The 16,382-nt window shown below is 39.2% G+C and overlaps 1 protein-coding gene across 1 annotated transcript in view; it reads right to left on the bottom strand.

Annotated features, from left to right (window-relative positions):
- Positions 1–1,191: 1,191 nt before the first annotated feature.
- Positions 1,192–16,382, bottom strand: part of LOC128646933 (P2X purinoceptor 6-like) — a 221,872-nt gene continuing 206,681 nt past the window's right edge. The window contains exons 11-12 of the mRNA XM_053699742.1: positions 1,728–1,805; positions 1,192–1,266 (exon numbers count right to left, since the gene is read on the bottom strand). Of these exons, the coding sequence (XP_053555717.1) occupies positions 1,192–1,266; positions 1,728–1,805 (153 nt within the window). The remainder of the gene's footprint in view (positions 1,267–1,727; positions 1,806–16,382) is intronic.

Here is a 16,382-nt window from a genome sequence, read left to right as displayed (position 1 = left end):
TATCAGATAGCATGGTACGCTAAATCCCTCATATCACAGTAGAATTAATGTCAGATATAACTTAAAGGGACATTGTGCACTAGATTTTTTTTTTTTTTGCATTAATGTTTTGTAGATGATCCATTTATATAGCCCATCTGGGTGTGTTTTTGTAAAAATGTGTAGTTTTGCTTATTTTTAAATAACATTGTGCTGATTTTCAGACTCCTAACCAAGTGCCAATGTTTTAGATGTATACTGATGTATACAGATATCAGACTGCTTCTGTTTGTATAATGTGTCTTTTCATATGCAGGGGAGAGGGAAGGGAGTTCTGCTATCAGCCCCTTTCAGTGGGTGTACCAGGCTAATGTTATCAACAGTGCTAAATTGGAAGCTTCAAAGAAAGTTTTATAAGGTTTTAAACTGGATTTTTATATCAGTATCTGTGCATAATATTCTTTATAGTAGTGTCTATTACATGCATTTAAATGAAAATTGGTATATACTGGTATATAACGCTAAGCCCATGTTGAGCTAAGCCTATGGCGCACAAGTAGGGGGAGTTCTTTATGCAATTTTGTGTCATACGATTAATAATAATGGTTTACTTAAGGTTCACTTAAGGTCTTAAAAGGTACAACGTTTAACAGCTGTATTTTGTATTATGCTTAAAGGGAAATAAAACAAGTTGGGATAGAGTCAAAATAATATAATATGTACTTTAATTACTTTATCTGCAAATTTATACTGCAGTGCGTCACCATTAACCCTTCCTTTAAAGCTCTAACTCCCCCCACACATTTCCTTCTATGGCTGTATCTATATCTATTGTTGCATTGGTAGAATGCAAAAGAGCACAGTGATTATCTGCTGGAGCATGCCTAGAAGCTGTGAACTCAGTGGAAATACAATGCCTGTGTATAAACACTGATAAGGGGGAGTGGAGCACAGTGCTCCAGACAGCATGGCTATGTAATTATTTTTGCTTATTTTTTAAAACAATTTTAAAATACTTGCCATTAAATTTGAAACATTTTTTTAATGCAAAGTATTTTTACTTAATTAGCCCTTGCACGGAAACAGGGGCATCAGGGGCCAATCGGTCAGTATAGAAGATGCTAAAAAAAGTTTCAGCCACGTTAAGATGCTTTCAAATATTTAACCATCGACTTCTAATATGTTAAGGCACAACATTGTTACATTTTGCCTTCACTCTGTGTTTATACTTCCTGGATTATGGTCGCAGGCAGTTGTAGATTCTGGAGAGGCTTTTGGTGGTCTAACCTGCAGAAAAAAAGAAGACATAACTTTCGATTTTAGATTTAAGCAGTTTTTTTTAAATTAAAATAAAATTATTTATAAAAAGAAATGAATGTCTAAATGAAAATTAATGTCCACAAGACCATGCAGTTAACTCAGGAAGAAATAATATTTTATTTATTTTTTAATACAATTATTTGATAACAATTTTGATTAAGATCTCAGACATAAATATCAATGTCTGAAATAAATGTTTTAATTTGCTATTTTAAATATAATGTTACATCAAATTGTCATCAGAATGCATAAGAAGATGTTATTGAATTATGTGGAATTCATTAGACATAAACAATAAACAGTATTCTGTCCTTACTGAGTCTGAAATATCAGCGTTAATTTATTGTACAACGATCAGTGCTGTTTGTTTTATGCTGCTTGAAGTCTGTAATTACAGTAAACACTGCGTCATCGGCTTTGTCACTTACCACTTCATATTTCCAATCTCTGTACAGAACGGCTTTTTCATCTAAGTATAACAGAATAAGGTCACATAAAAATGTTGCCTATAAAAACAAAAACAATATAAATTAGACCATGCAGAATACTGAGGTTTTGTTTTGTTTTTTACTTTTGTTTAAAAAGAAAATAAGGTAATCTATTCTTTATAGGTTTGCAACACTGGGGATATATGATGTATACGAAAATGAAACATTTCTTTACAGTGCGAATTTTTTTTTTAAATTGTATATATTTTATTTAGTTTCATGGTCCCTGTGCTTGAATGCTTACTGCTTGCATTATCAATTATCTAATTAGGAAGGTTTTAATGCCATAGTGCTCTTTCATCTGGGATTTTTTTATTCTATGCTGCTATTTCAGATATCATCTAAACATCTCTAGACAAGCTAGGTAAGGAATTAAAGAACACATAAGATCCTAGATGTTGCAAAATAAACAATACCTACAGTATCTGTAAGGTTGAGGGGGGTGTCTGGAACTCAATATGCAGGAATGAAAAGCCAAAGCAAAGAAAATATTTCTTGAATATACTTTACTAGAGAAATGTAATGCAGGAACAGAATTGATAAAGCATATATAAGTAGGCACAAGTCTCTCAACAAGCACAGAACCCAGCGGATACTGTTGGTGAGGTCTTCGGTCTCAGCAATAGTAAAAGCATGCTTTAGGGTCATAGCAGAAGTCTTTGGTCTCAGCAGTAATATAAGCATACCCAAATATCATAGCAGAGGTATTTGGTCTCAGCAGTAGTATAAGCATGCATCAGGGTCACAGCAGAGTTCTTTGGTCTCAGCAGTAGTATACATATGCATCAGGGTCACAGCAGAGGTCTTTGGTCTCAGCAGTAATATAAGCATGCCCAAGTATCAAAGCAAAGGGCTTTGGTCTCAGCAGTAGTATAAGCATGCACCAGGGTCACAGCAGATGAGCAGGAACAAGGAATAGAACCTACCAAGGCAATAACTCAGTGCAGAGTGAAGCACAGAGTAGTCTTTTATAAGAACTCCCTCACCTGTGCCTTTCAGGTGGGAGTTACTATAATTGATGACTGGCCCTTTAAATCTAGGCAGCGTGCAGCTGCACATGCCCAGAGATTTGCAGCTGCTGACAGACTGGTCTCGGCGTCTATTCACGTGGGATGCCGAGACAGACTACAGGGGCCTGTCTTCCCCGCAACGGTGGCCAGGATGAGCGGTCGGAGGCCCAGTACTAGCCGCGGCGGTGGCCGGGTAAGTCAGGGATCCTGACAGTATCCTAATTTGCCACAAGATGGAGAAATATATATATATAATATATATACTGTATATATAATCCAACATACCCATGCACTCACTCTTAACCCTTTATAATTCCAGCCTGGTGTCTCCTCTTTATATATATATTTATTTTTTTATATATATATATATATATATATATATATATATATATATATATATAGTATGTGGAAGGGGTCCTTGGCTACGAAACATCACTGATATGAATTACATTTTTGATGTTTGACACTTGATAATCCAGTGAGTGCAGTTCTTTGCTTCATTTTTATATATATTTTTGATATATTTTGATCTGGCACCCTTGTTGCTGACTTTTCCAAGTGTGAGTGAAGATACCCCTGAGATTATATATAATATCTACCCCGTTTACAGACTACTTTTGTAGTAAAGTCAAATACAGCATTCTATATTAAACAAAGTAAACTGGGAAGTTTTAAGTAATTTGCAGTATGCTTCTCAATTTTTCAAGTAATTCATCTGTCACTTTCTTCCAGTGACATCACCAGAGGGGGCATAATAGCTGGCCCCCATGTGCCCTCCCCAATGGTGATCGCCCCTTGCTTCCCCCAAACTCCATCTGGCCTGCTCATGACATGTCTGTCCTACCATCACACTGCCGCCACACCCTAAAACTACCAGAGGGCATCCTGGAAGTGTCCCCCATTTCATTTCTAGTGACACCACTGCTTTCTTCTCCCCTAAACTCATTATTACACAGCAGCATAGGTTATATGTGGCTGATGTACATCATTGCTAATGTGTATGTAAATATATATATATACACGCGTACACACGTTATGCGTTTATTGTGAACTCACTTTTACTTAAAAACGTACATTTTAGTCACTTTATCTCATATTGTAGGGAGTTAACATCTGTGTTTATCTTAATCATCTCCTCTTGTAACTAATATTAAAGCAAGATCAACCCATGCTTCACAAAGTAAAATATCAAAGCAAATTAGGCAAACCAGTCCAGGAAAGTGAGATATGATTACATCCAGCTATTATACCCAAACATAAGGCAGACATGTTTTTATAGTTTTAAATACATATTCTGTAGTGATGTTGTGAACATAAAATTTTCCGTTCGCAAACGGCGAACTTCCGCAATTGTTTGCGAACGGGCGAACCGCCATAGGGGCCTAGTTATCAAGCCGTCAACCTCAAATACGCTGGAATTCCGCAGCGTATTTGTGGCGAGGCTGATTCGCCTTAGTTATCAAAGGCTAGAGACCGGCAAAAGTAGTATTTTGTAACGTAAACTTCGATCCGTCGGACTCAGTCCGACACAGATCGATTCTTACGTCACTCCAGATGTTCCGCACACAAGTTCGGCACAATCTGACTACTTTTGCTAGTTATCAAAAAACTAGCAGGTACGCTCGGCACTTTTCCGGCCCAGCGTACCTGGTTTTCAAACCGCCACCCTGGAGGCGGCGGATCCCATAGGAATCAATGGGAGTCTGACCATAGCGAAAGTACAAGTTCACTGCTGCCAGATATCCCATTGATTCCTATGGGAGCTGTCTACACCTAACACCCTAACATGTACCCCGAGTCTAAACACCCCTAATCTGCCCCCCTACACCGCCGCAACTAAATAAAGTTATTACCCCCTAAACCGCCGCTCCCGGAGCCCACCACAAGCTACTCTATACATATTAACCCCTAAACCGCCGCTCCCTGACCCCGCCGCAACTATAATAAATGTATTAACCCCTAAACCGCCGCTCCCGGAGCCCACCGCCACCTACATTATACCTAGTAACCCCTATCCTGCCCCCCTATACCGTCGCCCTCTATAATAAAGTTATTAACCCCTATCCTGCCGATCCCGCACCTCGACGCAACTAAATAAATAGTTTAACCCCTAAACCGCTGCTCCCGGAGCCCACCGCCACCTACATTATACCTAGCAACCCCTATCCTGCCCCCCCTATACCGCCGCCCTCTATAATAAAGTTATTAACCCCTATCCTGCCGATCCCGCACCTCGCCGCAACTAAATAGTTTAACCCCTAAACCGCCGCTCCCGGAGCCCACCGCCACCTACATTATACCTAGTAACCCCTATCCTGCCCCCCCTATACCGCCGCCCTCTATAATAAAGTTATTAACCCCTATCCTGCCGATCCCGCACCTCGCCGCAACTAAATAAATAGTTTAACACCTAAACCGCCGCTCCCGGACCCTGCCACAACCTATATTAAATTTATTAACCCCTAATCTGCCCCCCCTACACCGTCGCCACCTATAATAAATTTATTAACCCCTATCCTGCCCCCCACTACACCGCCGCCACTGTAATAAATTTATTAACCCCTAAACCTAAGTCTAACACTAACCCTAACACCCTCCTAACTTAAATATTAATTAAATAAATCTAAATAATATTTCTATTATGAACTAAATTAATCCTATTTAAAACTAAATACTTACCTTTAAAATAAACCCTAATATAGCTACAATATAAATAATAATTATATTGTAGCTATCTTAGGATTTATTTTTATTTTACAGGCATCTTTCAATTTATTTTAACTAGGTACAATAGCTATTAAATAGTTATTAACTATTTAATAGCTTACCTAGCTAAAATAAAGAGAAATTTACCTGTAAAATAAAAACTAACCTAAGTTACAATTACACCTAACACTACACTATACTTTAATAAATTATTCCTATTTAAAACTAAATACTTACCTGTAAAATAAACCCTAAGATAGCTACAATGTAATTAATAATTACATTGTAGCTATTTTAGGAATTAAATACAATTACATAAACTAACTAAAGTACAAAAAATAAAAAAAGCTAAGTTACAAAAAAATAAAAAAAATAGGTTACAAACATTTAAAAAATATTACAACAATTTTAAGCTAATTACACTTTACTTACCTGTAAAATAAACCCTAAGATAGCTACAATGTAATTAATAATTACATTGTAGCTATTTTAGGAATTATATTTATTTTACAGGTAACTTTATATTTATTTTAGCTAGTTAGAATAGTTATTAAATAGTTATTAACTATTTAATAACTACCTAGCTAAAAGAAATACAAAATTACCTGTAAAATAAATCCTAACCTAAGTTACAATTAAACACTACACTATCATTAAATAAATTAAATAAATTAACTACAAATAACTACAATTAAATACAATTACATAAAATAACTAAAGTACAAAAAATAAAAAAGCTAAGTTACAAAAAATAAAAAAAATAGGTTACAAACATTTAAAAAATATTACAACAATGTTAAGCTAATTACACCTAATCTAAGCCCCCTAATAAAATAACAAACCCCCCAAAATAAAAAAATGCCCTACCCTATTCTAAATTAAAAAAGTTCAAAGCTCTTTTACCTTACCAGCCCTTAAAAGGGCCTTTTGTGGGGCATGCCCCAAAGAATTCAGCTCTTTTGCCTGTAAAAGAAAAATACACCCCCCCAACATTAAAACCCACCACCCACATACCCCTAATCTAACCCAAACCCCCCTTAAAATAACCTAACACTAATCCCCTGAATATCATCCTACCTTGAGTCGTCTTCACTCAGCCGAGCAGCGATGGAACCGAAGAGGAGGTCCGGAGCGGCAGAAGTCATCATCCAAGGGGCGCTGAAGAAATCTTCCATCCGATGAAGTGATCCTCCAGTTGGCGCTGAAGAAGTCTTCCATCCGGGCGTTGTCATCTTCCAAGAGGCGCTGAAGAAGTCTTCTATCCGGGCGATGTCATCTTCAAAGCGGGGTCTTCAATCTTCATCCCGCCGACGCGGAACATCCTTCTTTACCGACGGACTACCGACAAATGAAGGCTCCTTTAAGGGACGTCATCCAAGATGGCATCCCTTCAATTCCGATTGGCTGATAGGATTCTATCAGCCAATCGGAATTAAGGTAGGAAAAATCTGATTGGCTGATTGAATCAGCCAATCAGATTCAAGTTCAATCCGATTGGCTGATCCAAGGAGCCTTCATTCGCCGGTAGTCCGTCGGTAAAGAAGGATGTTCCGCGTCGGCGGCATGAAGATTGAAGACCCCGCTTGGAAGATGACATCGCCTGGATAGAAGACTTCTTCAGCGCCTCTTGGAAGATGACATCGCCCGGATGGAAGACTTCTTCAGCGCCGACTGGAGGATCACTTCATCGGATGGAAGATTTCTTCAGCGTCCCTTGAATGATGACTTCTGCCGCTCCGGATCTCCTCTTCGGTTCCATCGCTGCTCGGCTGAGTGAAGACGACTCAAGGTAGGATGATCTTCAGGGGATTAGTGTTAGGTTATTTTAAGGGGGTTTGGGTTAGATTAGGAGTATGTGGGTGGTGGGTTTTAATGTTGGGGGGTTGTATTTTTCTTTTACAGGCAAAAGAGCTGAATTCTTTGGGGCATGCCCCACAAAAGGCCCTTTTAAGGGCTGGTAAGGTAAAAGAGCTTTGAACTTTTTTAATTTAGAATAGGGTAGGGCATTTTTTTATTTTGGGGGGGTTTGTTATTTTATTAGGGGGCTTAGATTAGGTGTAATTAGCTTAACATTGTTGTAATATTTTTTAAATGTTTGTAACCTATTTTTTTATTTTTTGTAACTTAGCTTTTTTTATTTTTTGTACTTTAGTTAGTTTATGTAATTGTATTTAATTGTAGTTATTTGTAGTTAATTTATTTAATTTATTTAATGATAGTGTAGTATTAGGTTTAATTGTAACTTAGGTTAGGATTTATTTTACAGGTAATTTTGTATTTCTTTTAGCTAGGTAGTTATTAAATAGTTAATAACTATTTAATAACTATTCTAACTAGCTAAAATAAATACAAAGTTACCTGTAAAATAAATATAATTCCTAAAATAGCTACAATGTAATTATTAATTACATTGTAACTATCTTAGGGTTTATTTTACAGGTAAGTATTTAGTTTTAAATAGGAATAATTTATTTAAGTATAGTGTAGCGTTAGGTGTAATTGTAACTTAGGTTAGTTTTTATTTTACAGGTAAATTTCTCTTTATTTTAGCTAGGTAAGCTATTAAATAGTTAATAACTATTTAATAGCTATTGTACCTAGTTAAAATAAATTGAAATTTGCCTGTAAAATAAAAATAAATCCTAAGATAGCTACAATATAATTATTATTTATATTGTAGCTATATTAGGGTTTATTTTAAAGGCAAGTATTTAGTTTTAAATAGGATTAATTTAGTTCATAATATAAATATTATTTAGATTTATTTAATTAATATTTAAGTTAGGGGGTGTTAGGGTTAGTGTTAGACTTAGGTTTAGGGGTTAATAATTTTATTACAGTGGCGGCGGTGTAGTGGGGGGCAGGATAGGGGTTAATACATTTATTATAGGTGGCAACGGTGTAGGGGGGCAGGATAGGGGTTAATAAATTTAATATAGGTTGCGGCGGGGTCAGGGAGCGGCGGTTTAGGGGTTAAACTATTTATTTAGTTGCGGCGAGGTGCGGGATCGGCAGGATAGGGGTTAATAACTTTATTATAGAGGGCGGCGGTATAGGGGGGGCAGGATAGGGGTTACTAGGTATAATGTAGGTGGCAGCGGTGTCCGGGAGCGGTGGTTTAGGGGTTAATACATTTATAAGAGTTGCGGCGGGGTCTAGAAGTGGCGGTTTAGGGGTTAATACATTTATAAGAGTTGCGGCGGGGTCTAGGAGTGGCGGTTTAGGGGTTAGTAACTTTATTTAGTTGCGGGAGGCTCCGGGGGCGCCGGTATAGGGGGTAGAACAGTGTAGTTTAGTGTGGGTGCTTAGTGACATGCTAGCAAGAAAGCTGTAAAAAAGCCGAAGAGCAGCGAGATCGGATAAGTGATAACTCTCACAGTCCGCTGCTCATCGCCCCGTACTTGGTGCGCGGCTTTTTGACAGCTTTTTTGATAACAGGCAAATTTTTGCAGGTCCGCGGCGGTGATGTGAGGCGAGCTTAGGCGGGCGTATTGGGCCGGCGAAGGCAGGAAAAGTAGACACGTTGATAACTACCCCCCACAGACTTCAATAGGCAGGCGAATTTTAAAACCCACAGGGACTCTTTCTGGCCACAATAGTGATGAAAAAGTTGTTTCAAGGGGACTAACACCTGGACTGTGGCATGCCGGATGGGGATCCATGGCAAAACTCCCATGGAAAATTACATAGTTGATGCAGAGTCTGGTTTTAATCCATAAAGGGCATAAATCACCTAACATTCCTAAATTGTTTGGAATAACGTGCTTTAAAACATCAGGTATGATGTTGTATCGATCAGGTAGTGTAAGGGTTACGCCCGCTTCACAGTGACAGACCAAACTCCCGCAGCGGGTACAACATCATCATCATCACACCGTACGTCCATGTGTGTAATGCTGCCTGACTGAGACATATCCCTGTTATCTACATCCTCTGGCAATAATGGTTGCGCATCACTCATTTCTTACAACTGATGTGTAAATAACTCCGCTGACAGATCAAGTGAAGCGGCTGTGGTGCTAGTGTTGGTGGTGGCGGCAGGCGGGCGAGTGGTAACTTGAGAGGTGCCCGAAGCTAAGCTGGAGGAGGATGGTGCGTCAAGGTTCCGAGCAGAAGCTGTAGAAGATTGGGTGTCCTGTGTTAGCCAGTCAACTATGTCCTCAGAACTTTTCGAGTTCAGGCCTCTGAACACTGGGCATTATTCTAGGGCCAAAGCGAATCACAGCACCACGACCACGACGGCCTCTGCGGGGTGGCTTGCCTCTGCCTGTCATTTTTTTTTCGATTAGTGGTACTATGCGTGCAAGCTACTGTGACAACAGATATGAGTGGCACTGTGCAATGGCAGAAGTTGGCAGAGTAGACGCTGTAGGCCTGACACACACGCTTGCAGACAACTAACTGCTATTCAATCTATTACAGTCAAAATTGTATTATTTTTTTTTAAATGTACACTACTGTTACACCAGATATGAGTTGCACTGGTGTGACACTGTGCCCTGGCAGGCCCTGAAACGCACACGTGTGAAGGAAACCGACTGCTATTATTTCACAGTCAAATTTCTAGGTTTTTTTTTAACCCCTTAAGGACCAAGGCCATTTTTCAATTTCTTTCCCTTAAGGACCAGGGCTATTTTTACATTTCTGCGGTGTTTGTGTTTAGCTGTAATTTTCCTCTTACTCATTTACTGTACCCACACATATTATATACCGTTTTTCTCGCCACTAAATGGACTTTCTAAAGATACCATTATTTTCATCATATCTTATAATTTATTATTAAAAATATTATAAAATATGAGGAAAAAATGGAAAAAAACACACTTTTTCTAACTTTGACCCCCAAAATCTGTTACACATCCACAACCACCAAAAAACAACCATGCTAAATAGTTTCTAAATTTTGTCCTGAGTTTAGAAATACCCAATGTTAAAGGACCAGTCAACACAGTAGATTTGCATAATCAACAAATGCAAGATAACAAGACAATGCAATAGCACTTAGTCTGAACTTCAAATGAGTAGTAGATTTTTTTTCTGACAATTTTTTTCATTCCCCCTGTACCATGTGACAGCCATCAGCCATTCATAAATGCATACACATACCATGTGACAGCCATCAGCCATTCACAAATGCATACACACTTATTCTTGCACATGCTCAGTAGGAGCTGGTGACTCAAAAAGTTTAAATATAAAAAGACTGTGCACATTTAGATAATGTAAGTAAATTGGAAAGTTTTTTGAAATGGCATGCTCTATCTGAATCATTAAAGTTTAATTTTGATTGAGTGTCCCTTTAACATGTTCTTTGCTTTTTTTGCAAGTTATAGGAATATAAATACAAGAAGCACTTTGCTATTTCAAAACCACTTTTTTTCAAAATGAGCGCTAGTTACATTGAAACCCTGATATCTGTCAGGAATACCTGAATATCCCTTGACATGTATATATATTTTTTTTAGAAGACATCCCAAAGTATTGATCTAGGCCCATTTTGGTATATTTCATGCCACCATTTCACCGCCAAATGCGATCAAATAAAAAAAAATTGTTCACTTTTTCACAAACTTTAGGTTTCTCACAGACATTATTTACAAACAACTTATGCAATTATGGCATAAATGGTTGTAAATGCTTCTCTGGGATCCCCTTTGTTCAGAAATAGCAGACTTATATAGCTTTGGCATTGCTTTTTGTTAATTAGAAGGCTGCTAAATGCGACTGCGCACCACACGTGTTTTATGCCCAGCAGTGAAGGGGTTAATTAGGGAGCATGTAAGGAGCTTGTAAAGATAATTTTAGCTTAAGTGTAGTGTAGTAGACAACCCAAAGTATTGATCTAGGCCCATTTTGGTATATTTATTTATGCCACCATTTCACCGCCAAATGCGATCAAATTAAAAAAAAACTTACATTTTTTCGCAATTTTAGGTTTCTCACTGAAATTATTTACAAACAGCTTGTGCAATTATGGCACAAATGGTTGTAAATGCTTCTCTGGGATCCCCTTTGTTCAGAAATAGCAGACTTATATGACTTTGGCGTTGCTTTCTGGTAATTAGAAGGCCGCTAAATGCTGCTGCGCATCACACGTGTATTATGGCTAGCAGTGAAGGGGTTAATTAGGTAGTTTGTAGGGAGCTTGCAGGGTTAATTTTAGCTTTAGTGTAGAGATCAGCCTTCCACCTGACACATCAGACCCCCTGATCCCTCCCAAACAGCTCCCTTCCCTCCCCCACCCCACAATTGTCCCCGCCATCTTAAGTACTGGCAGAAAGTCTGCCAGTACTAAAATAAAAGGTTTTTAAAAAAAAAATAATTTTTTTTATAGCATATTTACATATGCTGTGGTGTAGCATCCCCTCTTAGCCTCCAACCTCCCTGATCCCCACAAAACAGCTCTCTAACCCTCCCCATCTGCCTTATTGGCGGCCATCTTGGGTACTGGCAGCTGTCTGCCAGTACCCAGTTTGCAAAAAAGTTCCATGGGCCATTTTAGAAATATTTATTTAAGCCTATTAGCCATTATTTTAGTTTGACTCTTATAAATTAATTTAGAAGGAAAATGGATCTATGTGAACTACCTAATATAGGGTTGTTATCTTGTTTGTAGACAAGTACAATATTTACTGCTTTAAAATTTGAAGAAATATTGTGTTCTTTTCCAGCATAAGCATTATAAACTTAATAAAGTGGATTTATCTATCACCTTATGTATTAAAATTCAATAGAACTCCACTGGCAATCTATTTGATCCCAGGGCTTTCTCTCTTGGCATAGTGTTTATGGTCTTAAAAAGTCTCCCTTGAAATTCCTTTATTGATATATTTTAATTATTCTTCTGTAATTTATTATTATTATCAGTTATTTGTAGAGCGCCAACAGATTCTGCAGCGCTATAAACAAAGGGGGAGTACAACAAAACAATTATAGGGATCAAATGGGTAGAGGGCCCTGCCAAGAGTTGCACTGTTGTAGTTAACTCTTAAGAAAGTGATCTACAAACAGCTGGACTCTTAGGCTTACATGCTAAGGGTGTTCAGGGGATAGCAATGGAGGAGTGGAACTGGTATAAAGAAAGGTTAGCATAAGATGTATGCATCCCTGAACAGTAGAGTCTTTAGGGAGCTCTTGAAGCTTTCAAAACTAGGGGAGAGTCTTGTGGAGCGAGGCAGAGAGTTCCACAAGATGGGAGCCAGTCTGGAGAAGTCCTGTAAACGGGAGTGCGATGAGGTAACCAGAGAGGAGGAGAGTAGAAGGTCATGAGCAGAGCGAAGGGGACGGGAGGGAGAGTATCTAGAGACAAGGTCTGAGATATAGGGGGAGCAGTGCAATTGAGGGCTTTGTATGTCAGAGTGAGAATTTTGTGTTTGATCCTAGAGGCAAGAGGAAGCCAGTGAAGGGATTGGAAGAGAGGTGCAGCAGATAAAGAGTGATGTGTAAGGAAGATGAGTCTGGCAGAGGCATTCATTATGGATTGTAAAGGTACTAGGCGGCAGGTGGGGAGACCAGAGAGGACAGAGTTGCAGTAATCGAAGTGGGAAAGAATGAGAGAGTGGATTAAAATCTTAGTTGTGTCTTGTGTAAGGAAGTGTCTAATTTTAGAGATGTTTTTAAGGTGGAAGCGGCAGGCTTTAGCCAAGGACTGAATGTGAGGAGTGAAAGAAAGATCTAAGTCAAATGTGACCCTGAGACATCGGGCATGCGGGGTAGGGGTAATGATGGAGTTGTCGACAGTTATAGAGAGATTGGGGGTGGAGATTTTTGAAGAAGGGGGGGAAATAAGGAGCTTAGTTTTGGAGAGATTTAGCTTGAGGTAGTGAGAGGACATCCAGGAAGAGATGTGAGAAAGACAGTTAGTGACACGGGTTAGCAAGGAAGGAGATAGGTCTGGTGCAGAGAAGTAGATTTGGGTGTCATCGGCATACAAATGATATTGTAAACCATGGGACTTTATTAGGGAACCTAGTGATGACATGTAGATTGAGAAGAGAAGGGGACCAAGGACAGATCCTTGTGGTACTCCGACATAAAGTGATGATGGGGCAGAGGAGGCCCCAGAGAAGGCTACACTAAAGGTATGGTTTGACAGGTAGGAAGAGAGCCATGAAAGAGCTGTGTCACAGATGCCTAAGGATTTGAGGGTTTGGAGCAAAAGAGGGTGGTCAACAGTGTCAAAGGCTGCGGACAGATTAAGTAGAATAAGCAGAGAGATTTTGTTGTAAGTAGGTTGTTGGTAACCTTAACAACAGCTGTCTCTGTGGAGTGATGGGGACGAAATCCAAATTGCAGTGGGTCAAAAAGGGAGTTTAACGTAAGGAAATGGGATAGGCGTGCATATACTAGTTTTTCGAGAAGCTTTGAGGCAAGAGGGAGGAGGGAAATAGGGCGGTAGTTGGATGGGGAGGTAGGATCAAGGGAAGGTTTTTTGAGGATAGGTGTGACCAGTGCATGTTTCAGCGATGAGGGAAATATACTGGTGCTAAGGGAGAGGTTGAAAATGTGTGGTAGCAGAGAGGAAGGGGAGTAGCTGTTAGGGGATAGGGTCAAGGGGACAGATAGTGAGGTGAGAGCGCAGTATAAGTGCCAAAACGTCTTCCTCAGTAACAGGGGAGAATGAGCTAAGTTTAAGGTTATGTGGGTTGTGTTTGAGTGAGAGCATTTGAGGGGGGGAGGATGGAATTATGTTGAGAGCTGATTTCATTTCTGATGTAGTCGATTTTGTTACTGAAGTGGCTGGCAAAGTCTTGAGCTGGCAGAGAAGTTGTATTAGGAGGTGGGGGAGGGTGGAGGAGAGTATTGAAAGTGGAGAACAGATGTTTTGGGTTTGAAGAAACATTAGAGATAAGAGTAGAGAAGTAGTGTTGCTTATGGAGATTAAAAGCAGAATAGCAGGAGTTCAAGATGAATTTGTAATGAAGAAAATCAGCTGAACTCCGAGATCAGTGCCGCTCAGCAGTACGGGAACATCTGCGTAGGTAACGTGTCAGAGGAGTATGCCAGGGCTGAGGATGAGTGTGTGATTTCCGAGCTATGGTAAGAGAGGCGAGATTGTCAAGGACGGATATAAGGGTGGAATTATAGTGGCAGATAGATTGTTCAGGGCAGGAAAAGGAGGAGAAGGATGAGAGGAGAGGTTTGAGGGAATTAGCAAGTTGTTGTTGATCTAATGACATAATGCTTCTGTGAAGTTCGGTGTGAGGAGTAGAAGGAGGGAAAGTTGTAGGGAGGAATGATATGTTGCAAGTAAGGAGATGGTGGTCAGAAAGAGGAAAAGGGGAGTTTGTAAAGTTTGAGAGAGTGCATTGATAGCTAAAGATCAGGTCAAGAGAGTGACCGTCTTTGTGAGTGGGAGAATCAGTCCATTGTGACAGACCGAAAGAGGAAGTGAGTTGCAGAAGTTGTTTTGCAGATGAGGCAGTGGGATTCTCAAGAGGGATGTTGAAGTCGCCAAGAATGAGGGCAGGGGTGTCTGAGGAAAGGAAATAAGGTAGCCAGGCAGCCAAGTGATCTAGAAATTGAGTTGAGGAGCCAGGGGGTTGGTATATGACTGCAACATGTACAGAGAGAGGGGAGAATAAGCTAATCATGTGGGTTTCGAATGAGGGAAATGTGATAATTTGAGGTAGAGGTATGTGAATAGAGTCCCTGTTCATCTGCAAACTATTCACTGCATTCTGGTGCTTTCTCATCTCCTGTAACTCTCTTTTGGTATGTGTATATGTATATTGAGCATATGATTTTAGGTTGTTAAATAATTCTTGCATTTATTGTAATGTTATTCTCAATGTCTTACTTATAATGTTTTGTTAATTGCCATATGATGTTAAATCCTTATCAATACTTGCTATTATTCTTAAATTTATAGCTGTCGTTTGCCATAGCTTCGACCTCCTACAAATTTTACTGTCTGTTTTTTTAACTTATTTTGCCCTGACCTGTTCAGAATCTAACTTTCCAATTGGCCTTTTAAATTTTCTTTGACTTGGCATTCAACTAATTTAGTGGACCCAGCTGACTGCCCTGCCTATATACTTAAAGGGACATAATACTCATATGCTAAATCACTTGAAACTGATGCAGTATAACTGTAAAAAGCTGACAGGTAAATATCACCTGAGCATCTCTATGTAAAAAAGGAAGATATTTTACCTCACAATCTCCTCAGCTCAGCAGAGTAAGTTCTGTGTAAAAAGTTATACTGAGCTGCAGGTAAAAAAAAATAAAAAAAAATGAAGAAATGAACAGCAGCCAATCAGCATCAGCAGTGCTGAGGTCATGAACTCTTTTAATGTGATCTCATGAGATTTGACTTAACTCTCATGATATTTCATAGTAAGCTGAATAGGGAAAACATAATTTATGCTTACCTGATAAATTTATTTCTCTTGTGGTGTATCCAGTCCACGGATCATCCATTACTTGTGGGATATTCTCCTTCCCAACAGGAAGCTGCAAGAGGATCACCCACAGCAGAGCTGTCTATATAGCTCCTCCCCTAACTGCCACCTCCAGTCATTCGACCGAAGACAAGCAAGAGAAAGGAGAAACCATAGGGTGCAGTGGTGTAGTAGTTTAAAAATAAAATATACCTGCCTTAAAATGACAGGGCGGGCCGTGGACTGGATACACCACAAGATAAATAAATTTATCAGGTAAGCATAAATTAGGTTTTCTCTGGTAAGGTGTATCCAGTCCACAGATCAGCCATTACTTGTGGGATACCAATACCAAAGCTAAAGTACACGGATGAAGGGAGGGACAAGGCAGGTACTTAAACGAAAGGTACCACTGCCTGTAAAACCTTTCTCCCAAAAATAGCCTCCGAAGAAGCAAAAGTATCAAATTTATAAAACTTTGAAAAAGTATGAAGCGA

The sequence above is a fragment of the Bombina bombina genome, chromosome 2 (genome assembly GCF_027579735.1).
Source record: "Bombina bombina isolate aBomBom1 chromosome 2, aBomBom1.pri, whole genome shotgun sequence".
In the NCBI taxonomy this organism is placed as follows: Eukaryota; Metazoa; Chordata; class Amphibia; order Anura; family Bombinatoridae; genus Bombina; species Bombina bombina.
Note: the sequence above shows the minus strand (reverse complement) of the source record. Positions and strands in the feature narration are given on the sequence as shown.